Source organism: Ctenocephalides felis, unplaced genomic scaffold, assembly GCF_003426905.1.
Source record: "Ctenocephalides felis isolate EL2017-DRISC unplaced genomic scaffold, ASM342690v1 CF-g0.4_SCAFFOLD_03571, whole genome shotgun sequence".
Classification (NCBI taxonomy): domain Eukaryota; kingdom Metazoa; phylum Arthropoda; class Insecta; order Siphonaptera; family Pulicidae; genus Ctenocephalides; species Ctenocephalides felis.
The window spans coordinates 19577446-19604166 of record NW_020539725.1 but is presented as its reverse complement, the minus strand read 5'-3'; the positions used below and the strand labels follow the sequence as shown (position 1 = coordinate 19604166).

Here is a 26721-nt window from a genome sequence, read left to right as displayed (position 1 = left end):
TTAATCTAGTGATGGGTCGTTGACGTTTTTTTTCCGTCAACGAAACGAAACGGTTAACGGTTCTCGTCAACTAGTTGAAAAACTAGTTAAATTTCAACTATAGTTGATTTTAACGATTCAACGCTGGCAACGTTAATAACTATGAGTTGAAAATACTGTTTCGTTGAAAGTTAATGAAGTTTGTTCCTTATCTATGTTCGTCCCAGTTAAATGTCAAATCATTTGATCAATAACAAGGTTTAGAAGTTGAACTGTGTATCCCATCATATTGTTTATTTTTAATTTTAAAGCAAAAGGATATAGTATACTGAAACAACGAATTTATAATTAAAATAGCAATGTTTCACATAATAAACAAATAATTTATATAACTCAATAATTTATTTTCAGGTTAGGTTTAAAAAATGACTTCAAGTAATTTCAAATTAAAAATGTTATGGATATAACGAAAAATATTAGTAACAAAACATTTGAAAGTTAGTATTCATCTATCTATTTATGACCTTGTTAACTAAGAAGATTTTTATATGACATGATATTCCATATAGCCTGAAAAATCAAATGAAGATTAACTTAAATAGAAGTTTTTATGAAATCTTATAAATTAAACAAATCATTTTTATAAGTACATTTTATTCAAATATTTACATATATTATACATTTTAACTATAATTATAAATTTCAAATAGATTATATAATTTGTTACATAACAAAACTAAAATTTTAACAATTTTAAATTTTATCAAATCGATTTTGATCTAAATTTACATTTAAATACATTAATTTTTCGACTTTTGTATTTTGTAGTCTCGATCTTCTATCCGTAATAACCATGCCTGCTTTTGAAAAGATCCTTTCACAAGGAACGGAGGTAGCTACAACATTGCATTGATTTTTAAACAATCTCGCCAAATTTGGATAAACATGCTGGTGATTTCTCCACCATTGCATTGGGCAATTTAATATACCTTCTGCAGATTTCATAGGCAAGCTATCATCAGCGAGATATATATCAATTTCCTTTATAGCAGCACATAGTGGAGTCGATTGATGCAGTGATGCTCCTACTAGGTTATTTAAAATAGTCCATGGGTTATACTCATCAATATCTTCCATGGACGTTGATGGCATGGGAACAACATTCTCTAAAAGTCTTCGTTCTTCAATGATTTTTGCTACTTTTTGCTTAAGATCTTCTTTAATAATTTTTGCATCTTCTATGTTTGAGAAACCCTTCATTTTGAACCTAGGATCTAATAATGTACAGATTCCAAATGTCTTGCTCCTCTCGACATTTGGAAATCTGTCATTAATTCCTGATTTAAAAATTTCAGTGATTCTTCTAATTACTGGCAACAGGTCATTTCGTGCCAATAATTTGTTGCATGACTCATTCAAACATCTTACTAACACTATTACCAGGCTTCCTGTCAGGTAATTTTCACCACTTACAGTGGTGGTAATATCTTCGAATGGTTTTAAAATTAAGCATAGTTGTGGCAACATTTTCCACATTTCAGGAGTCAATGATGGTAGATTTGCATCTAAAACACTCATTGTCATCCTTATTGACTCTTCAACCTCGACAAATCGTTTCACCATGTAAAAGGTGGAGTTCCACCTTGTTTCGACATCTTGAATCAATTTTTTTGTGTGTCCATATTGCTGCATTTGGTATTTCTGCAGTTTTTCACATGCAGTGACACTCCTCCGGAAGTGGCCAACAATTTTCTTTATTATCGATCTCACTCTTAATCAACTTGAGGCCATCATTTACTATTAAATTAATAGTGTGCGCAAAACATCCATAATGTTTTATTTTTAAAATGTCTTTAATGGCTTTTTTCATGTTATTGGCATTATCACTAATGGCAAAATTTACCTTCTGAAGCAATTTCCAATTGTCAAGGATTGTTTGAATTTCTATTGCTAGATTTTCTGATGTATGCGCTCCTTCAAATTGACAGCATCCGAGAAGAACAGTTTTTAAGTTATAATTGTCTGTAATATAATGGCCTGTAACTGCCACATATGCTTCAGTAACCCTAGAAGTCCAAACATCTAACGTTATGCAAATAGTTTGTGCTTCAGCTAAAACTTCTGCTCTTGTATTTTCAACTGCCTTGTTGTATTGCTCCTCGAGCATGGATCCTGAAACAGTCTTTCTAGATGGAAGAACATATCCTGGTATCCACCGCATCAACTTTTTAAACGCTCTTTCTTCAACTAATGAAAATGCATGGAAACTATCAATGAACATATCCATCAAATCTTGGTCAATCATTTTTTTTTGTTCGCTGCTAATTTTTTTAGTCATAAAAGTCTCCAATACCCTCTGACGCACAACTTGTAGGTTGTTGTTGAGCACTACTAGAACTTGGTATAGCCTCTCCGGAATTACTCATATACTGTGAAATACGAGTCTGCTGTGAACTTCCTGCCTCAGTTTCTTGCAACGAAGCATATATGGAAATATGCTTTCTTTTTAAATGACTCTTTAAATTGGCGGTTGTTGAACTATACTTTATCTGCTGGTTGCACACATTACACTTTGCTTTCATACTATCAATTTTTTCAAAATGGTACCACAATACACTAGTATTTCTACGAGATGCCATTTTTTTAAAAAAGAATTTGAAAAAAAACAATATTTCTTAAAATTTAAACTTATTGTAAAACTAATCGATAATATAAAATATATAAAATTATTAAACTATGTTCTTTACTAAATTTAAAACTAATTAAAATATATTTGATAAAATCTAAAATAATTATTATTAAAAAACTATTTTAAATACTAATGATATAATGATAGATAATGGTATAACAATTTTATTTAAAAAGCACAAAATTTTAACTAAATTTTTACTGAAAACGTATCTTTCAATTTTAAAAAATTGGCAAGCGCGTAATTAAGATAAAAGTAATCGGGATGAGTTCTGAACTTATACTAAATAAAATTATTAAAAATCAAAATTAACAATATTAGCCCCGCCCGTAAGGGGCGGGTTACATTAATTTATACATCTGAGGGGGATGATTTCTTGGACTTATTTCAAAGCATGCTGCAGACCAGGCATCGGCAACCCATGGCACGCGTGCCAGGCTATGGCGCCGTAACAAAATGTTCGAGGAATATTAAATGTTTTTCAATAGATTATTATAAATACTGTAACATTGTCTAATATTTATAAGAATTATATGAACTGAATCACGTAGTCAATTCATTTAAAGTATATAAGTGAGCTTTAAAACTCTAGCTAGAATTGAAATTGAAATCTGAATTATTTTCTATATACAATTTTTCAAAATCAATTATTTTGTTAGGATAAGCAGGAAGTTCTTTGAATCATTTGAATCGGACGCTTAGTTCTCTCAAAAAACTGCCATTTTTATACATTTAGCTCCGTATCTTCGAAATGACTTGGCCTGCCTTTACCAAAAACTAATAAACACTTCTCCCAATCATTATTAACTGAATGTTTTTTAGATATTAAAATCGGATGCTCCGTTTTCTCAAAAACTCGATTTTTATTTTCTGCACTCTTTGCTCTTTATCTTCGTAACTGCTGGACCTGCCTTTGCCAAAAACTAATCAACTCATCTCCCTATCAATAGAAATCGAATATTTTTTGAACGATTCAATCGGTTGATTCGTGTGCCCGAAAACGTGACTGGAAATTTGTATCCATACATACATACACACACACATCCATTTTTTCTGAGGTATGCCAAAATGTTCAGAAACCTTCAAAACGTCGAGAAATGTAAAAATTTTCAATTTCGATTTTCGGCACATTACAATAACTTACCCTACGGGAATTAATTTTTATTTAAATATGTTATGTTACTATAATGTATTTTGCACATGAGTTTGAGGTGCGAAATAAATGCAGATGACGACCAAGTAATCCCGGCGATCTGCATAATTTAGCATTGAAGGTTTTCTTTAAAAAAATGTGTTTAGGAAATATTCAATTAATATTTCAAACAAACAGTTTTATTACAATCATCCTGAAAAGTTTTATTATATTTTACCTAACAATAAGCGATTATAATTCTAGTAATTGTCAATGGCGCCAGGTATAGGATTTTCCAAGTAATCCCGGCGATCTGCATAATTTAGCATTGAAGGTTTTCTTTAAAAAAATGTTTAAGATATATTCAATTGATATTTTAAACAAACAGTTTTATTACAATCATCCTGAAAAGTTTTATTATATTTTACCTAACAATAAGCGATTATAATACTATAGTAATTGTCAATGGCGCCGGATATAGGATTTTCCAAGTAATCCCGGCGATCTGCATAATTTAGCATTGAAGGTTTTCTTTAAAAAAAATATGTTTAGGATATATTCAATTGATATTTCAAACAAACAGTTTTATTACAATCATCCTGAAAAGTTTATTTTATTTTACCTAACAATAATAAGCGATTATAATACTATAATTGTCAACGGCGCCAGATATAGGATTTTTCAAGTAATCCCGGCGATCTGCATAATTTAGCATTGAAGGCTTTCTTTAAAAAAAATATGTTTAGGAAATATTCAATTGATATTTCAAACAAACAGTTTTATTATAGTTATCCTAAACACCATTCCAGAATGTTTATCGATAGATTGTTTATTTTATTAATTTTATTAATTTCAATATAAGTAATATTTATCATGTCATGTTTTAATTATTGAAGGTAATTTCGAATCAATATAAAGCTAGCTGATAGTTAAATAAATAAATATTTATTACTATAAATAATTTTATATATGAAATGAATTATTAACATAAATCTCAACCTACAAAAGATAAGTTCATAAAAAATACTAGAATGATTTTAAAATTTATTTTCAATTTCTTTACTGTAGATTTCGAGGCCAAAACTGCAAAACTGAGATCATTACCAAAAAACTGTAGATCTACAGTTAAAACTTTAGACATGACAACACTGTATAAGAGTTATATTCCTAGATAAAGAGTTGGTTGTTGATATCATACATTCGAACCTAATAATTATAAGTTTAAGAAAGAACCCCCTAGAGTACTCTATTGCTTTTCAATTGTAATATTCGACAACGAACGAATATGCATTTCGTTGAAAAGTAACTGGGCGCCATGTTTTTAACTCATTGACAAACCAGTTGATTTTTCAACTAGTTGTTTCGTTGCGTCGAAACGGTTGATTCGTTAACGAAGGAGAAACGGTTGAAAAAAACCGTTCGTTGATTCAACGCCCATCACTAATGTAATCAAATATCAAAACTTCGCATTGTGTACTAACCTTTGATGCTTCGATTAATAATGCAAATGATTTCTCCAGTGCAATTATATCAATTAAATTACATGGCACAGCTTTTTGCAGAAGCCTATCAAATCGGTGGTGCTGGAAACATTCTGGATGTTACTTTTTTCCCTATTGATGAAGCCATTTCACAAGCTTTTGATATGTAATAACAGTCATCTTCATAAAAGAAGACGATAAGCTGAAAGATTTGTTTAAACAGACTGAATAAGAATTAAAAACTAAAATCTAATCTAAGTTATCATTCAAAAACAAATTATTTATAAGTAATTTCACAGTAATAGCATATTGTTTTTGACTAACTGGACGACTTATACTAATATTAACATTAAATCAACTAATTCAAGATATAATAATGAAATACAAATGTTCGATAATTAAATTTAGATTCAACTCATATTTAAACAACAAATATATCAATTGTTCATATTGATTTTAAAGTATTGTTTACAGGCATCACTTGAATTTATAACAACTGTCAATAACTACAACAGTAACTCAACTTGTTCACTTACAAATTATATAAAAAAAACTAATATTTTCTTTCATAACTCACTTGTAACACTGCAACATTATAATGCATTTTTAATATAAAACTATTTGCTGTTTTATATTTCTATAAGCACTTTAATTTTTTGACAGTTAACAAGATAAAAGTTGACCTATTTAGAAGTTAACCTTATCTAGCCATGTGGCAAAATGTCGTCCTCTATTCGTAGTAAAAACGTCAAGGTCAAAATGTTAGTTTATAAAAATATTTTAATAAGTGCTGAATAGTTAATGAAATCAGTAAAATTATATTAGTTTAAACATTCCATTTTAATAGTTTTTATGAATTAATAATCATGTTTAATAGCCGAAAGTCTTTGTTTCAATTTCCAATTGTTGTGATAGGTAAATTGAATTACATGCTCTAATAATTTGTTTGAACTGAACTCAATAATAACACATAGCATTTTACAAATATGTCGGTTATTTTACATATATTTAGCTATTTTTACTAGTTTTCGTTTTATGACAATATAGTTTAATTTCGTTATCAGCACTAACTCTAATTTTACATCAAGGGATTAATTTAATCCTTAGTTAACAACATTCTTGTTTACCATAGTTGACAAGTGACATTTATTTACCATAATAAATTCATTAAAAATGGTTAATCATAGCCAAAGTTAATAATAATATAATTACTTTTGGTTTCTCCTGGTGAATTTAACTTGCATTCACATTTTCTTTGTTTTTTCTTTCAGGAGAAAGAGTGAATTATGTCAACAGTCCGCATGTTATTGCAATGGTTGGATTGCCTGCAAGAGGAAAAACTTATATAGCTAAAAAACTTTCAAGATATTTAAACTGGATAGGCATTAACACAAAAGGTAGTATAATTTGTAATAAACATGGATCTTTAATAATTACTATACAATGGTGAAAGTAAAGATGCTTAAACCTTAATATGGCATAGCATTCATTTTCATTGCGATGGAGAATGATGTGGAAGCTATTGCATTCATCATATATGAAGATTAAAATATGATAATCAAACTCCCAATATAATGAGAATATATTAAGCAAGCATTACATTCTCATATTGTTTAGGTAGGCTGACTACTCTTACAAATGGTGTTCAATCAAGTCTCAGATATCACAACCAATTTAAAAATAAAATGACTGTAAATTTTTCTACCTTGCTGAAACTTTTACTCTCTCCAAACATGTTAAACATACTTTATATCTATGATATTCTGATATTCCTTTTTATAAGATTATTTTATCATGTTTAGTTTTCAATCTCGGTGAATATAGAAGACATGCTACAAGTGAATATAAGAGTCATGATTTTTTCCGGCAAGACAATGAACAAGCCATGGCAATTCGAGCAAAATGTGCTGAAGATGCTTTAAAAGATGCTTGCAACTGGCTTGATAATGGTGGAGAAGTAGCAGTGAGTAATTTTTTGTTACATTCTTGTAATTAAAGACAATTTATTTAAATATTTGTAATTCATGATCAATTTTTTCAATCTATATAATCTATTTGAATTATTGAATATCTAGTTCAGATAGTCTTACTAGCATATCACAAATTAATATATCATTTTGGATTATGCAAAATTAAGAATTTGCTTCAAATTATAGGAATTGATTTCCATTGTATTTCAATTTAATTTCTTTATGTCAGAGAAACAAATTTTCTATTTTATTAATAAATAAATAATGCAATTAATAATTAGTGTAATAGTAAAATACTAGATTTTAGTTTAATAGTGTAATATACTATTTTTTTTAATTTAAATCATACAGATAGTAAAGCAATAATATCACAAATTATTTTTTATTATGTATTCTATAAATCACACCACAATAATGATTATTGAGTTCTGAAGAGCAAATGATTTTTTTTTTTTGTAATCATGTAAAACTTCACAAGCAATTTTGTATGGGAGAATGAAAACTTGTTGTATTTCAAAATCAGATTCATGATTAATTGATATAATAATCAATTTGATAATTTCTTAAATGTTATATACATATATATATATATATATATATATATATATATAATGTCTTTTATAATATATTTCTATTATAGGTCTTTGATGCTACGAATTCCACTATAGATAGAAGAGAGATGATATATGATATTGTTGTGAGAAAAATGAAATTTAAGTTGTTCTTTGTAGAGTCACTTTGTGATGATCCTCAAATAGTAGAGCAGAATGTAATGGTAAGATAAATGTATCAAGTATATAATGCAAATATAAATAGAAGGTAAACTAAATTATAAACTGCAGGAAGTAAAAGTTAGCAGCCCCGATTACATAAACATGAACACTGAATCAGCTCTAGAGGACTTCATGAAGAGAATTGAGCATTATAAAGAAAGGTAAATAATTTAATGAAGGAAAAATTAAATTATCAAACAGGCTTCTGATAATAAATGATATTTTACAGATATGACATTTTAGATGAAACTACAGAAGGGCATTTATCATTCATGAAAATATATAATACAGGAGAAAAAGTAATAGTTCATAAACATGAAGGGCACATTCAATCTAGAATTGTTTATTATTTGATGAATATACATATCACTCCAAGGACTATATATTTGACAAGAGTAAATATATTATGAATAACATAATATAATCAGAAATAGATTTTAACATACATTATGTGTGCCTTTTTAGCATGGAGAAAGTAAACAAAATTTGCAAGGACGTATTGGAGGAGATTCTGATTTAAGTGAAAGAGGCGAAAAGTATGCTGCGGCATTGGGTGCTTACATTACCGAACAAAATGTAAGTGATAATTATATTAAAATTAATTTAAAAATTAAATATAGTGAGGTTGAAAACCTTATAGAGATTACAGATTTGTTATTTTGTACTTATCATACCTTTTAACAATAAAAATAACAAAGGACACCAGATTGAAATCAATGTTGATAATTAACTATGGTATAATGATTAAATATAATATCTAATAAGTTTTTATTCCTTATCCTTTAAAAAAAAACGTATTTATATCTACTTTTACATTTATATTTTAAAGCAAATTTAACTGCATATATTATATTAGCTCCAGTTATTCAATATGAATGAAGGTTAATATTATATTAATATATTAAATATTAATATAATAATATATATTAAATTATATTAATATAGTAGTCTATGATTGATATGAATCCTTCAATCACTAGAAATATTTTACTGAATGACTAATTTTTGTTGAAATGTTTAAATTATTAGTTTGATGAAGTTTTCAGAATATATATTTCAGAATAATTTATATATTAATATTTATTGTTTTTAGATAGACGGTTTACGTGTTTGGACATCATGGATGAAACGTACAATTCAAACTGTCAGTAGCGTTCCAGCACCACAAGAGCGATGGAAGGCGTTAAATGAGCTTGATGCAGTAAGCATAAAAATCTATTTTATTATTATTAAAATTTATAATTTTGGCTTGCAGTAAAAGTTTCTTGAGGAAAACAAATAAGTAAATCACTTCATATTTGCTTTAGCCACTGTGCAATCAAAATAGTACTATAGATATATATGAAATTTAGTCACAAATTTGTTCAAATTAGTGTTCTTTACCATTTATTTGTTCTTTAAATTGATATTACTTTTCAGTAAAAAAAATCTCTGGTTAAATGATATAGCAAAACAAAATTTAGTGTACAAACCTCTGGATATTCCGAATTAGAACTCATTTTGAATCAATAAAATATATTTTGTTGATTATCAACTTCTCAATATTTTTCAATATTCTGAATACTTTGAAACAGTTTCAAACACTTTAAGGGTTAAGAATTGATTTCATTGAACTTATTCTTTATTAGTTTTAGAACATGTTTAAATATACATTTAATAATAATAATAATTATTATTATGAGAATGTAATAAAGAGTTCAATATTATTTTGATCATCAGGGTATATGTGAAGAAATGACCTATGCAGAAATTCAAGCTAAGTATCCTGAAGAGTTTGCTTCTAGAGATGCGAATAAATTTGCTTACCGCTATCCAAGAGGTGAAAGTTATGAAGATTTGGTTGCTCGCTTAGAACCTGTCATCATGGAACTGGAACGTCAAGGGAATGTATTAGTAGTTTCGCATCAGGCTGTATTGAGATGTCTTTTGGCATACTTTCTGGATAAATCTGCAGGTGAATGAGAATTATGTCTGTTTCATTTAGATGGACAGCTACTATCCAGTAATATAAATTCCTATGTATTTTGAAATACTCAGGGCTAATTATTTTTTAGACGAACTGCCTTACCTGAAAGTACCTCTACATACAATAATAAAGTTGACACCTGTAGCATATGGATGCAGAATGGAGTATATAAATTTCTCTATTGATGCTGTTGATACTCATCGTCCTAAACCTGCCAATAAGCTGTGATAATTAAGATGCCTCCATTCCATCTACAATAGATGACAACCTTTTTGCATATAATAAAATTCCATAGAATTATAACTGTTAACATAATTCTTATTAATATATTTTATTAATAAATATTACTTTGAAGAAGTTTAAAAACTATTTTTATCAGTCTCTCATATTCTTATGTATTTATTTACAGATCAGATGGTTGCATTTTTTTCTAACAAAATACATATTGAAAATGTAGATATTGCTTTTAAAATATTTCCTAGAAATACAAGTGAATTGTGTGTGTGTGTATTGTACAAATGTTCAAGAAAAAGTGTATGTGAAGATCCTTAGCTAGACAAGTGGTAGGCAGAATGATATTATTTAAATGAAATTTCTTGATAATAACCTTGTAAAAAATTATTTATTTAAAGTTAAGCCAATTTATATCTTACAAAACCATTACTTAAAATTAAGATTCAACTAGTGCTCTCAAAATTCATTCATAATATTATCATATCATATTTCTATTTTTTTTCTATAATTGTTATCTAATTAAACCTTTCAATCATATTGCCAATAGATGAAGAAAAAGGTTAGCAACTGTAACTAATTTTAAATAGCCAATGAATATGATACTTAATAAGAAAAAAAAAACATCTATAAAAAATTAAACAATTACTTATACATTGAATCTAAAAAATGTTCAAACGCTTCAAAGTTATAATATTATATTAAAATAATTGTTTGGTTGGCTATACAAAATTCAACTCGTCACATTTAAAAACCTTAATATAATTGAATGTTAAACATATTTGCATATAAATAAATAAAACAATGTAACAATATTGTTAAAAAAAGTCAATGCAAAGCAGCATGATGAAATGTCAACTGAAAACTTATCTTCTTATTTTGCTTACATACAATTCTACCAGCCAAGGGTGTTGCATCACCAAAGGTAAGCTTATTCTGTTATCAGATCTCCGTCTGATCAGTTTACTAATTAAATCCTTTGACCCAGCTGATAAATAACTGGGAAATTGCACTGGTGACTTCTTAATCTTTTCATAAGTTTGTTTTGCATTTTCACTTTCAAATGGTGGTTTTCCAACTAAAAACTCATAGCAGAGAATTCCTAAACACCAAACATCCACACTTTCATCGTAGACACAGTTGTACACCATCTCAGGGGGAAGATAATCCAAGGTTCCACAAAGTGTGGTACGCCTGCAAAATAAGCATAAAGCATGTGGGTATAATATTATTAATAATAATTTAAATTTGATAAAAGTATGAATTAGAACTAGAAGTATGATTAACGTCTTCTTGTGTTAAACAAACAAAGATTTTGCTGAAAAGAAAATATTATGTTCTTGCTTTGAAAGTAATATTAAAATCGCATTTATAATAAAATTTAATTGCAAAGAAAAAACAATTATACGAATAAAATTAACAAATATTATATGCAGTAAATATCTAATTTCTACAAAACAAGCATTCTAATAATTTTAAATAGACTCACTTGCTACGTGGTGCATGGCAGCTCCAGCCAAAATCAGCAAGTTTCACATCACCATCATAAGTTAAAAGCAAATTTTCTGGCTTTATATCTCTATGTATCACATCATTTAAATGGCAGTAATGAAGGGCATCTGCAACCTATAAGAAAACCAGTATTGCTTTAAAAATATTCTATTTGTAAAATTTTCACTGTTAGGGATATTAAGATCCAAATCAGTTTCCACATCTAATTACATTTAACTCACTTGGAAAGTATATTTAGCAGACAATATTTCGTTGAATCTTCCATGGGGAGAGTTCTTCAAATGTCTATATAATTCACCTTGACCAGCTAATTCCAGTGCTAAATAAATCCTCTTTTCATCATGAAACCATGTGAGAAGCCGCAGAATATTTGGATGTCTGTACAAAACATTTGTTATTTTGGATATATATATATATACACTCATACATATAGCTATGTAAATTGTTATAAATAGTGATTCATTCACATAAACCAATCTTTAAAACATATCTATTTAATAAAAAGAATAATAATAATAATAATAAAAGAATTAAGCAAACAACAATGAATGCCATTGATCAGATCCTATTTATATCCATTTTCAAAACCTCAAAAGTCTTAAAAAATAAAATAATGAAATATGAGTTGCTTTTACATAATCTTTGTATTAAACCTTTTATTACCAAAATTTATAGTTTCTGCCATAATAACTAAAATTACACTTACTTCAATTTACTTTGAATCTCAATTTCACGAAGCACCTGACGTTCAACTTTTGCTGCTTTAATTTCTGATTTGAATAGGGTTTTCAATGCGACAAGATATTTTGTCTTTTTTTCTCGAGCTAAATATACCCTACCAAATTTTCCTTTTCCTAAAGGATTTCCTAGTTCAAAGTCTTTACAATTATATTTGTAATCACTGAAATATATGGAAACAAGTTAAACAATTTTAATTCTAAATATTTTAGTTAAAATGTGTGAAAATTAATTTACAACACTTACGGATTATTGAATGCCTCATGCTCCATCATATCGACTCCCATATGCAACAAAAATTCTTTCTCATCAGGGTCTTCTATATGTGAATACAATTCTTCAATATCACTTACTCTTTTAGGAATTATTAGTTTGCGTTTCGTTGACATTTCGATTGATTTGTTAAAAAGTCAACAAAGAGGAACGGTTAAAACTTACTTGTAGCCGAAAAAGCAAATTATACTTAACATAAAGTGATTGTTTTGCACAATATATTAATATTCAACTATGAAAAATTGATTAAGACACAAAAATGTATTTCTTCTACATAAATTGACGCCTTGGGGCCCTAAGAAGTGGCTAAGAGTTAAAAGCCCGTTATGATTGAATCTGTCAACGAATTCTCATATACTCCCATGTGAACTTGGTTACAAGCCGTTGGTTAACCGATTCACAATCATACCAACATGGCATAGATAAAAACATTTCGTTAGTATTTAAAATTACGTTAACTCCATAGATAAATAAGCATAAATTGTTAACACTGCGTGCGTTTTTTTTCTGAATTATTAAAATTAATAAAATGAAATTATAATCATCAAAAACTTAATAAATAATGTCAGAAAACTAACGACAAACTTATGTAATTTCTTACAAAACTCTACAGAGGTATTGGATTTGAAAAGACACGCTTTTGCGTATACAACTTTTAATCAGATAAAATCGAAAAATACTGAATTCATCAATCTTTTACCCATAGATAAAAACAAGAGTACGCGTAAGGTTCACACGCAATTGAAGTAAAACTTTTTTGCTATTGCATAAGGTGGCATTTAAGTTAAAAACAAAATAAATGTATTAAGTATATTGCCATATGGTAACAGTGCTGATGCACACATTTATTATAATGTCATACATATTTATATAATGATAACTTCTATATTATATATTTATAATAGCATTAAAAATATTTATAATATTTGAAAACAATAATAAAATTCAAATCATACTTCAAATATAACATGATCGGTTTGTCATTGTAACTAGCATTTAGGGCAATTAAAACTTAAACCTTTATTAGAGAAATAAAGTAATTGCCGATTAATAGATTCTATAATATTCGTGCACACAGTGGACAGCTGTAATTTTTATGCTGCATAAGGAAATTTCACTTATCATGTAATTGTGTTTGAAGAACTTCATGTAGTTAAAATTAACATATATTCATTGACTGCTTGTTTTTTTTGCTTTTTCGCTGGCGATACAGTCTTATTCTTTAAGCAGCTGTAGTATCTGTCTTGCCTATAAAAATAATTAATTAATAAAAACCTCGAAAATACATAGTAACCTCGAATAATTCAAATTACTTTAATAAACTTACGTTTCTTACACGTCAGATTATTAATTTGTTTTATCATTTGCACTGTAATTATTCACTGGAAACAATCATACCCACACGACACGACAATCAATCACAATCGACCCGTTTAGAAATGATCTCATCGACATGACATCGAATGACGAATCTTTTCCTTACTATTTTTTTCCTTACAATCTCACTCCATAGTTCTTGTCTACCTTTTTCCCATTTTTTGCACTCCAATTTGGCGTGCTCAGCGTCCGCCCTAGTCGCTCCACCCAAGCAATAGCAATTGGGATCGGTATTGATCCCAATTCTACTCAGGTGAAACGGAGTGTATGTATGGTTCAATCTTAATCTACATATTGAAGAAAAAAACGATCGACATTCAGTAAACTCGTCATACCATGGTCTTATAGATATTGCGTTTTGTATTATGCCCGTAAGTTCAAATGTCAATAAAATGAATAAAATATAGTTTGGAAAAAGGACTCAATGTTTCCTATGTTCGACTGTTTTTATGCGTTATTTATTATTCATAATTGCTTTCACTCAACATAAATCGATTAAATTATAAGTACGTTATCACAAAACTAAAATGTACCAAATAAAGTATTTGTATCCATTATGATTTCAGGAGAACCTATAATTATAAGAATAGCGTTAAAAGTTATTATTTGAATAATATATTTGTACTATTTATATCATTTCACAATTTCAGACAGTTGCTGGTATTTTTTAATCTCATAAAATAAATTGCTTTTTAAATGGTTGAAATTTTCCGATTCTTTCAATATAAGTAATTATTTTTAAATTATATAAGTAATTAACTATTTTTAAAAAGATATAAATATTGCTTATAAATAAGTATATAAATGTAAATAATAAATATATAAATGTAATTATATATCTCCATAACTGAAGCCATGAATAATTTCTTATTAATAATTTATTTAATTTTTAAAATTTACTCGATGTTTATAAAAATTGTGTTTAGCGCAAATACTTGCACAAAAGATGCTGCTACATTTTGGGGTATATCATATCCCTTTCTTGAGGTAATTCATATTTCAAACTGGTAATGGATAACATATTTGCTTTAAACACAAGTTGCAAAACCTTTTTATATGCAAATATATACAAAATATACAAACATGTTTATCACTAAATATTATAGGAATGCAACAAGTATAAATTTTACTATTGGTTTAAAGATGTGAAGTAACACTCTGTGTAATTTCATCAAAAGATTTTAACCCACACACAATAACATTTTTAACAATTGTCTCAAAATCAACTTGCTCTCCATAAAAAATATAAATAAAAATCATCTTGTTGATTCCGGATCGGATGTTACCAGATTATTCCGAAAAAACTAGTTCCTTTCTATACTTAATGATAATTAATTTATCAATTAACAGTTCATATCAAAAACTGTTTGATAAGTTTTTTTTTAACTATGACTATAAGTAATACTCTGAATTCGTTATTCTTCAGGATCAGCATCTGATAACTCTTGTGGGTATCGAAGATGGTTCTAAGCAAATAGCTGAAGAAATTATGAAATGTGCTCAAACCAGATTAGCTATACCTATAGTTTATTATATGGATCCTCTGTAAGTTTTGTTCCAGTTTCATATTTAACTGATTCTATTCTAATTTGTTTTTATTAGTTGCTGTATTTACAAAGACAAAAAATATTATAAAAATATGTATTTTATAGAAATTTAGATATTATAGTAGATGGATATGATGAATACCTTGCCGAATATAAACCAAGTGATAAAAATTGTTACATCTTCATTTGTGAAATGTTAGCTTGCACAATGTTCAGAATGCATCAGAGTGTTATGTTGAATCCAAAAGCCAAAACTATATTTCTTCAGACTAGTGGACAAAGTTATCAGATTGGTAATCAGCCTACCTTATTTTTTTTTTTAATTTCAATAATTTCTACAAATTCTATATCTTCCTTTAAATATCCAAAATAATGCTTATAATCTTGTGATAATCAGCAAACATAATAATAATAATAATCTTTTGCAACATGTGAGAGAAATATGTATTTTCCAGCAAATTCATTTATTTCAAGTTATGCATTTATTTTCAATTTTTAGAGTATTTAATTAAGATGTCATGGATAAAATATCAAATGCTGAATGTGATTGCATTTTTAGTTAAAAAACAATACAATTTGCAAAATCATGCCACAAACCGTTTAGAAGTTACTGATGATGATTGGAAAGGTATATAATTAATATTACATTGATTAATATAAATATCATTAAGTGCAGCTATTTACTCATTATAAATAAAACATCGATATTGAAGTTAATTAATTAATTAGGATTTGTTACCAATTTTCTTGCCATGCTACCTAAGCAATACGTGCAGCATTGCAATCTAATTTGAGGTGCATAATCTACTATTATGAATTTATTTACTATATTAGTCATTTTGTCGAGCACTAATTTACATTATTTTTTATAAAGTTTGCATAATTTCGATCATCACTCTGATATATTTTTATACTGAAGAAAAAGTTTGCACTTCCATATTTTTTTAAGAGTTTTAGTTCCTGTAAATTTACAGAACCTGATTTCTTCCTGGTGTCTATGTACAATCCATTTTATTGGAATGAAAAAACTGGTCTTAGAGGCAAAGTATACAATACGCATATTACCGGTTTCTCTCCAGAATTTGCACAAAGAGATAAGGATTTAGCACAAATCATTGTGCAAAAACTTGACGAAAGATTGAAGGATGTGCAAAGATATCCACTGAAAATTGTTGTAGTTGAAAAAAAATCAGTTTCTCAACTTATCATAGATAAAACAAGTGGAAAAAGAACAGAGTACACAAATTTAGACGCAGAATTGACCCATATACTTGTTGAAAGGGTAAGAACTGGCAAAAATTCTAGTATTCTAGTAAAGCATTAATATCAAATTTTTAGTATTATAATCTATGAAACAAATTTATTTCTTTCATTCATTACAATTATGTTTCTACAAAAATAGTCCCTATCCGTAAGTTGGCCAATTGGACAACTCCACTGGCATAAATATTTACATTGACTCGCACTGGACTTGAAAAAGCTTCTTCAATATTTACATTAACCAATAACTTTATTTTACTAGGCAAATTTCAAGCCAGTATTCCTAGCCCTTCCTTCAAATTCATCAAGATTTGGAGACTATGATCCAGAAACCAATGACTTTACTGGGATATTAGGTTACGTAGAGAGAGGTGAGGTTGACCTAGCTGCAAATTTAAGGCCTATTCTCGATCAAAATCAGGTATTATAAAACTGCACTTGACTGATGATTTATGAAAATAACAAACCCTGGAATCATTCAGAGAAAATCAGGATACTTGAACCCAGTAAACGAAATAAGTTTTTGGTTTATCACGCCGCAAATGGATTTAGACGGTGTCATATATTCTATGTCATTTCTGAAAATTCTCGATACTCCTTCAGCTGTGTTATTAGTCTTTACTTATTTTGCTGTTTCCGCAAGCTGGTACTTTATGCAGGTAAAACTTAGTTTATTAAACTTTTTAAATATTACTTGATATTTGAACCATAAATAAAAGAAGATTTGAACCGTAGTCTCATCGTGATAAGAACGTGGGCTAGCAATTACTAGTTCCGGATTCGAGTTCGGCCTCGGAAAATTTGATACCACCAGTATATCAGATTTTCATTTGGTGTGAAATGACCGATTCACAATCACATCAAAATTATGTAATGATAGCTAGTTACTTAAGATAAACTAAGCATGGTGCCATAAAGCAAGTTGCATTAACTTTTCGCGATATACAAAATCTTTTTCTTTAGAATAAATAAGTCTAAATAATTTGATTTGAAATAACAGCATCGAAAACCAACTCAAAACAATTCAAAAAAATTTCCAAATTACTAGTGTTCTTTGTTAACCATTATTAAATAAAAAAATATCATTGAAGAGTGTAGGTGCACCAACATGATACGATTTTTAACCAGTTACTTATATCAAATCTTTAAAATCAGTTTAAAATTTTATTATGTTCAATAAAAACAATTATATATATATATATATATATATATATATATAATTAATTTGTAATATTTCAACATTTCTAGAATTATTTTATCTATTACATGAAGAAATTAGAATTCAAGAATGAAAAAACATGTGACGAAGATATAAAGAAACGAAATGCTAGAGAAATATTATTATCAGTTTTTGCAATATTCATAATGACACCACAAAATATAATAATAGTTTCTAAATACGAGAGATGCGTTTATGCATTCCTGGCCATTTTTGCATTGATACTCTCCACATTTTATCAAGGTAAAAGTGATATTTTTTATATTTTAAGAACTTTTTATGATTGATGTTTTAGAAGTACAAATTAACTTATAATTAATCAAATATCTCTAAATAAAAAATTGTAAACTGTCTGTTGCTGTGCGATTTCTAATTCATTCGAACTACTTTTTTATTCATATAAAAACTAAAAAAAGTGTTAAAATGTTATAGTTACAATATTTGTTTGTGCATCTATCACTAATATACTGTTTGAAAAATAGTTATAATAACGCACAATAAACTTAAAGTTACACATGCAAGAATTAGGTTTGGAGGTCAAGAAAAGAAACGACAAAGATGATTTTATGTAGCGTATAGGACAATTTATATGTATACATATATACTCAAATGTATATATGTATATGTATCTATTATCCCCTTAAATAAATTTATTTAACCCATAGGCATAACTGTGAAGCTTTTAACCACTAGTAAAATGACACTGAATTTGGAAAATCTGGAGGATTTAGCAGCTAGCAATTTGGATATAAAAACTACATATATGTATAAGAGTTTATTAAACACAACAACAGAAGATGCAGTTTTTGAAAAGTTATTTAAAAAACAATCTTTGGTATCAAATGTTTCAGAAGCAGTTGCAAAAATTGCTTCTGAAAGAAAATCAGCAATGATGATGTCAGAAAAATACTGCCTTATGTTCTGGTCTGAGGTAAAAAGCTCTTATTGATAATATACATTGGTGTAAGGATAAATACTTTTAGAATATGTATGAAATTATTATATTTCTGATTAATCTTTTTTTAAATTCGTAACAGATGCGAGACTCAAAAACAGACAGAAACTTGTTGCACATTTTAAAACAAGGACCACCGTTCAGGTCCAACTCATTGCTTATTCAGAAGCTATCTCCATATAAAGATAGATTCAATAAAATTGTTATGCAAGCTAGGTTTGTGTCATATTTAACTAATAAATAATGTTTGCTATTTAATGAAATTGGTCAATATAATGATAATAATTAAAATTTATTAGTATTAGTATAGACTAGTGATATTAAAATGAAAAATATATATTGAAATTTCAAAATTATTTATAAAACTTGAAAATTATTGACTATTAATCATGTTTCTTAAAATACCTTCACAAAAGATATAAAAGTCTTTCATAAAGACATGGTTTCATGATTTTTCAAAATTTTAGGGAGTCTGGATTAGTTGAGCACTGGTGGGGTATAGAAATCAACAAATACAAAAGAAATGGACAACTGTTGCCACAGAGTAAGTAATGACAATCTATTCATTCGCATTATCATAAAAATCGCATAATTCTAAACGTTGATATTGCATGACTATAATTTTTGAATTAATTTTAGATGAAGGAGGTCATGCGGCAACATTCACAATGAATGAATTGAGAACAGTTTTTATAATTCATTTAGTAGGAAGTACTATTTCATTTGTAGTTTTTCTAGTAGAAAAATATTTATGTAATAGTATTAAATTGAAACAACTATTATTTTTGGATACTGAAACCATGCTATGAATAAGAGCAATGTATAAACAAATACTGCTCATCCTCAAGACAGTTTGCATTTAAACAACTTACACACACATCTCAACAACAACACACTTTAACTATAATAACATACAAACCAAATATTTGTATATAATTGTTTCTATGCAAAGAAGGTGCAAAGATGCAAACAATTAATAGTTGATGTTGTTAATTATAAAACTTTGTTTTATTAATAATTATCATTTGCAGATAAAACTTAAATCTGAATTTATAAAAATACAAGATAATAAATAAACAAATAAAACATCACTCAGTCTTTATCAGGTAAATCCAATCGTGTAATCTTAGCTTTTGGTTCCCACAGCGCTCCTTTAATAAATCTTTTAGCTGCTTGTGCATCTACGGTGGGTTTTTTATCTCGGTCAATAATCTGTGAAGAAACAAAATATAATCAAAAATAAGTTTATAATAATCATTCTGTTATAGTTTAAAAAAACATGAAATTTTACCTCTTTGTACTTAGACATGTATTCTCGTACTTTCATCATTTCTGTAACAACACTGTGTTTAGTAGGGTCTTTACCCGTTGTCCTTAAATGCATCCAAAAAAATGAATTCAAGGCGTAACTTAAATACAATTCAATTTGCACTTTTTCTTTACGCTTAAATTGTCACAAGTATCAGAATCAAAGACAACATCTAGGTTATCATTATTTCTTTAATTTTTTATGAAATTGTTTCATACATTCTACTAATTCTGGATTTCCTAATTGTTCAACTGAATTCATTTCGATTTATTAAAAAGGTACGCTAATTATAATTTACTTTGTTATATGCAAAATATTAATGTATGGTGGCCTGTTTAACCTCAATGCTTCACATGCTTACTTATCTTGTTTTGACAGCTGGCGTTGGCGATATGAATAAATCCATAGATACATATAATCAAGTATCAGGGATACACACTTGATTAATTATGGATTGGGGTAAAAGAAACAATGCTCGAAAGTTTTAAATTTATGAAGATTATAAGAAAGTTTTTAAATTTTACAGAAAATATTTTATATTTAAAAATTTGAGACTTAAATTTCGTGAGTAACATTTTACACCCGTACATAGTTGTACATAAACATAAATGTTTTCTATTATGATCCGGCACATATAATGCCTCGTAATAAATCGCAATATTAGATTTGGGTAGATTTAATTTTATTCATAATTATACCTAGAATCACGTCGCTAGTATATTGCATAAGCATTGTATATTATTTATCATGCATTAATATATTTGAATGTACCTATTTTAATAATTATTATTATATGGATTTTTTATAACAATATTCGTGGTTTTCAATGAATGAATAAATGAATTATTTAATCATAGTCAACTAATAATTTTCTAGCAAAGATTAAAAAGATGACTAAAAGTAAACGAGCATTTACGAGCGTTTAACGAGATTCTTAATGAAGTGAAGTTTTTCAGCTTCCTGCTCGGGTGTGTGACGTGCCTTTACAACCCATTCCACTCTACACATTACTTTGCATTACTCTATGCTCAAGGATGAAAATGCTTTTGATGTCATTGTTGTTTTTCAAATTTCATACGTGTTTAAATCATATTGGTTTTAATAAATATTGTGCTATATTAGTACATGTGTTTTATTAATATGTGTATTTTAATATGTGTTTTATAAGGCGTGTTGTTATGAGCTAAATATTAACCGGAATTAATTTTCATTATCATTTTATTTTGTTTGTGTTTTAATTGAAGATAATTGTCAAGAGGTATGTTTTATGAACGTTATTTTTTCAATGTTTTGTTATGCTTTTAACATAAATTACTGTTTTTCATTTAAGAGTTTTTTATAAATTTAAATCTAAATGCGTATCGTTTTTTCAAATTAGAGAATAGATAATTTTATTATCTATGGGATTTTTTATTGTTTTTTTTTTTGACAAGTTGAGGTTAAGTTTTTTGTTGTGTTTCGAACATATGACATTGATGTTTTAGAGGAATTTGTCATTCTGCTATCAAAATATCCTTACTTCTATACGTTATAATGATTTTAAAATATATTATAAAGTAAATGTTTTCAATAAGAAGTCGACAGTCAGAGTAAATCAGAACTATCAGTGCAATGATTACTAAAAATATTTTTTATTAATTAACCTTACTTGTGCTTGTACTAATATAATTTATTTACATAATGTACAAATTCTCATTACATATAATATTTTTTATCATATAAATTGCACTCATGCATAGTTTACATACAGAACTACCAATGTGTATATATATTCTATTTTTACCACGGTTCACTCAACTCTAATTTTTAAATTGTATGGATTTATTGCAATATTTATTTACGGTGTGCTATCATTTCTTTTTTCCTTTATTAAGTGAATTAAAGCAGAGGTTAACTTATAAATATATTTAAATTAAATTTGATATAGGTACAGTAGTTTAATCATACTTCCAAGTTTATAATAAAATAAATTTATAATAGAAATTTACTTATTGATAAACCTATATAAAATTTATTGTTATTTATTATATTTATTATAAAAAGCATAGGTATTTTAATACTGTTTTAACGATTTTTATAATTTAAAAAAAATTGATATGCAAAATGTAGATTTTCTATATCAAAAAGTGGAATTTGTTAGACACTTACAATTAGCCTATGTTGTGGTTCAATAACTCACTTTATTTGTTTTTTATTTTCAAGTATTTCTTATTTGTTTTTAGTTTTTCGGTACAATTATCTTTACAAACAAACAATACCAACGCACTTGAAATTCCTTCGCATTAGTGCTCTTACTGTTACAACTTACAAAAATATATATACGTACATCCACTTAAGACAATTATTATTCACAACAATTATGTGGTGAAAAATTAAATAAAATTGCGTTCAATTTTTTCGAGACAGAAAAATTTGACCAATCTGTGCGCAAGGCTTGCATTTTAAATAAAAATTATATTTTCTTTCCAATTTCTTTATTATTTACTACGGTTAAATTTCAACAATGGTGCAAATAATTACATTAAATCTATAATTATGTCATTATATATATCTTTGTAGCCGGATACAAAATTGAGATACCAAAATGTTGTATTAACTTTTAGCATACATTTTCAAAAACACTTTTCTACTTGACTCCACTCTGTTTAATTTTTCTCTTCATAGCGATTTCCATACCAAAAACCTGTGAATTAGAAATGTGTCAGAAAGTCATAATAGCCATAATTTGCTATTTGATTAATGTTATTTCATTAGTCTATTATAATTTTGATATAACTATTTTAAAGCTATCGCCCATATCTTTATTTTTTTCGATTTTATTTTTGTCGGATCAATTGTTGTATAAATTTTAAAGGTATTTCTCCAACAAGCTGATAATTATCTGGTGATCAGTGACCTTTTCAGACTTTCATTTTGCAAGTCGTTTTCTTTTTTTTTGGTAAAACAAGTTATACAATAAATACACACTTTAAATGCAAGGCAGATACAAATATTATATCTCCAATTTTCTGAACATGATACACTGGATGCATTTGAAAATTCGAAATCACACATAAGTTGTAAAAATTATAAACGCCATGCAGTAGATGACTTGAATGATACGGAGTTTTTTGTGCATTTTATTTACGATTATTTACGATGTTTAAAAAAATACCTTCAAACGTTCAATTATATATAAATAAATCAATTTACTTTTGATACAACTGATCAGACTCAGAGAATAGATATGCGAGTATAAAATATTTTTCATACTATACTTACTAAGCACGATAAAAATAAGAATATTCCTAAACTCATGAATATGAACCATAACTCAGTCATTGAAAATAATTTTTTTGATGGGGCAGTTTTTCTTGGATTTTTTATGACATCCAAGTGCAATCTATATAGATGATTTTTCTTTTCTTGTGCTACAAGTCCACTTTCCACCATTCGCAAAAGAACTTGATCGAATCTGTGTCTATATGGACATACTTTGGTTATTAGGTATGCACCATTTGACTTTGTAAATATTTGAAGTGCCTGAAATGAACAAAACTTGTTATATTCTGATCTATTGGTCTATTATCATTGTAGGCTTGTTTTGTTAATAAAAAGTCTATATTCAACCTTCACTTTGATTGTTAACTTCCCGTAGGATAAGTTATTGTAATGGGCCGAAAATCGAAATTGAAAATTTTTACATTTTTCGACGTTTTGTGTGTGTGTGTGTTTTTTTTTTGTACAGCGAAGGAAATGCCTTTATGTGTGTGTGCGTGTGTGTGTGTGTGTGTGTGTGTAAGTGTGTGTGTATGTATGGATACAATTTTTCGTCCACGTGTTCGGGCGCACGGATCAACCGATTTGAATGGTTTAAAAAACATTCGATTCCTATTGTGATTGATTAGTTTTTGGCAAAGGCAGGTCCAGCCGTTACGGAGATAAAGAGAAAAGTGTGCAGAAAATAGAAATCGAGTTTTTGAGAGAACGGATCATCCGATTTGAATGATCTAAAAAACATTCAATTTGTAATGATTGGGAGAAGTGGTTATTAGTTTTGGCAAAGGCAGGTCTAGCCATTTCAAAGATACTGAGCTAAATGTACAAAAAATGTCGGTTTTTGAGAGAAATAAGCGTCCGATTTAAATGATTCAAAGAACTTTCTGCTTGTCTTAACAAAATAATTGATTCTGAAAAAAAAATTTTTGTTCCAATTTTTTTTTTTTCGAAAAAAAAATTTTTGTGTATCGAAAATAATTCAGATTTTCTTTTTAATTCTGACTAAAGTTCTAATATACTTTGAACAAATAATTTCAACTTTGCAAATCAGTTTATATAATTCTTATAAATATTAGACAATGTTACAATATTTATAATAATCTATTTGAAAACATTCAGTATTCCTCGAACATTTCGTTACGGTACGGGAAGTTGCAGCAATTTGCCTTAAGGCACGATGCCATACACCCAACTAGTTATTAATTTAGGTTGTTTGAATGTTTAGTCAAGTTTATAGAACATATATTTAGAACTCTGAAAGTTCCAGCAGCTTGCCTTTGGGCACAATGCCAATGCACGATTTGATATTTGATTTTATTAATATACATCAGGAAATATTTTGATATTTAGATTGTGGTCTATATTTTTCAGTTTAATTATAGACCTACTAATTATTGTTTCAGTTATATCAATTTTATTTATGATTTAATTTTTCTGATTCTTCTTTTCAGATATACATTTTTACGATTTATTATAAAATTTTGTGCCTTTTGTGCCAGAAATTGTGACTATTCAAATTTATGTATTGTTTGAGCCACTTGACTTTCAACAATAAATCACTTTTATAAATAAATTATTCGTGGCCATTTGGCCACATACTGTGATATATGTGCATTGAAAGTTTAATGATTCAATACAAATTCAACAATAAGATTAATAGTGATTTAAATTTATCTATCTATTATTATGCCTACCTTGTGTAGAAGATTTCTAGCAATTTTCTTTGAATACAATTTATATCTATAATGCTCTAAAACAACATCATACATTAGAAAAGCGGAATCTTTATTCTCGGCAACTCTTCTTACACTTTCTGCATAATTGTGCACAAACGTTGCTGATTCATAAAGCTTTTTATATACCTTATTTACTTCAGAATGATCATATCTTGAAACGTGGTCTCTTAGTGAATGATCTATTAGGATTTTCCATTTGCTATCAGCTATATCACTCAATAAATCAACATCAAGTGATTCCATACTAGTTGCCAACATTTTGACCATTGTTCCTTGGTAACAACAACCTATAACTAATCCAAAGAATAAAGCACCCATGAACAAACACCTCTCATAATTATGAGCAGGACTATTTTGGGATATCATCAAAAATGTTGCTAGTGTTGTAATGCACTGTCTACCAAAAGAATAAAATTGAACTTCATCAGTATTAATGTGCTTATTATATATCGAAACAAATAGTTTTCCAAAGGTTAGGATTAATATATAAGCACATACAATCATTGTCGATGTACCCCATCCTAAGACGCTAAAATAAAATACTCGTGATTTGTAACCCAACTTCGGTACAATAAACCGGTAAACCATTTCGTTTATTGGGTATAAAAATGTTGAATTTTGCAGCTTGTATCCTTTAACAGCACATATATTTATGGATATATCTGCTTCTTCATTTTCCATGACACCGAACATACCAGTAAAAGTACCATTTATTGTCCTTGTCCCAAAACTCTCACCAGTTGTAGGTCGTATGTATTCTGGTGTCATGTTAATTTTGTTGAAGAATATTTTACTAACTTTTGCATCGAAGCCTTTGTAATCAATAACTTCTGTGTGGTTTTCATTATAAATAGGTTCCATAACACCATCTAATGCAAAAACACAAACTTTTACTGGATAATTGTTCAAGTTCCAAAGTCTGGATATAATTACTGGTTTCAGAGAGTTCACAACATGATAGACATTGTGGGTGTGCACTCTATGAGTATGAATTACTCCTCTGGTTTCATTACGAATTTCAAAAGGATTGTAGACTGATGCTTCGACGTGAAAACCTGATAGAAGATAATCTGTATTATAGTCCAAATGCTTCTTCGGCACCATAAGGAATACCTGTAAAGAGTGAGTTTAGAAAAATGTTATACTGAAGAGTTTTATTAGCTATTTCTGTAATAGCAATATTTTTACAAGCAGTATTAGAATTGGTAATGATATATATTTTGTATTTATATGCAATAATAAGCTTATTCAGGTAAATTCAAACATATATATTATGATTTTAATTTGTTGACTAAAAGCCTTCTTTCTTCTCAAAA

At 27.9% G+C, this 26721-nt stretch overlaps 4 protein-coding genes across 7 annotated transcripts in view; 2 read left to right on the top strand and 2 right to left on the bottom strand.

The window, feature by feature from the left end:
- Positions 1-26721, bottom strand: part of LOC113385483 (transmembrane protein 68-like) — a 135308-nt gene that overhangs the window by 75964 nt on the left and 32623 nt on the right. The window lies entirely within an intron of this gene.
- On the top strand, positions 6014-10253 carry LOC113385479 (6-phosphofructo-2-kinase/fructose-2,6-bisphosphatase 2-like). Of its 3 annotated transcripts, none has more exons than XM_026623335.1 (10): positions 6014-6034; positions 6553-6678; positions 7084-7244; positions 7892-8026; positions 8094-8185; positions 8254-8419; positions 8490-8600; positions 9118-9225; positions 9744-9978; positions 10079-10253. In XM_026623335.1, the coding sequence occupies exons 2-10, from the start codon at positions 6594-6596 to the stop codon at positions 10216-10218; spliced, it is 1233 nt and encodes a 410-aa protein (XP_026479120.1). In that variant the 5' UTR covers positions 6014-6034; positions 6553-6593; the 3' UTR covers positions 10219-10253. The 3 variants fall into 3 exon arrangements, with proteins under 3 accessions (XP_026479120.1, XP_026479118.1, XP_026479119.1); XM_026623333.1 differs by lacking the exon at positions 6014-6034 and adding an exon at positions 6056-6196; XM_026623334.1 differs by lacking the exon at positions 6014-6034 and adding an exon at positions 6427-6473.
- On the bottom strand, positions 10945-13045 carry LOC113385482 (aurora kinase B-like). Its single transcript, XM_026623341.1, has 5 exons — positions 12718-13045; positions 12440-12634; positions 11955-12111; positions 11711-11847; positions 10945-11415 (listed from the first exon to the last, which is right to left on the bottom strand). The coding sequence occupies exons 1-5, from the start codon at positions 12858-12860 to the stop codon at positions 11088-11090; spliced, it is 960 nt and encodes a 319-aa protein (XP_026479126.1). The 5' UTR covers positions 12861-13045; the 3' UTR covers positions 10945-11087.
- Positions 21539-26721, top strand: part of LOC113385481 — a 66957-nt gene continuing 61774 nt past the window's right edge. The window contains exon 1 of the mRNA XM_026623336.1: positions 21539-21669. The gene's annotated coding sequence lies outside the window, so the exon portion shown is untranslated. The remainder of the gene's footprint in view (positions 21670-26721) is intronic.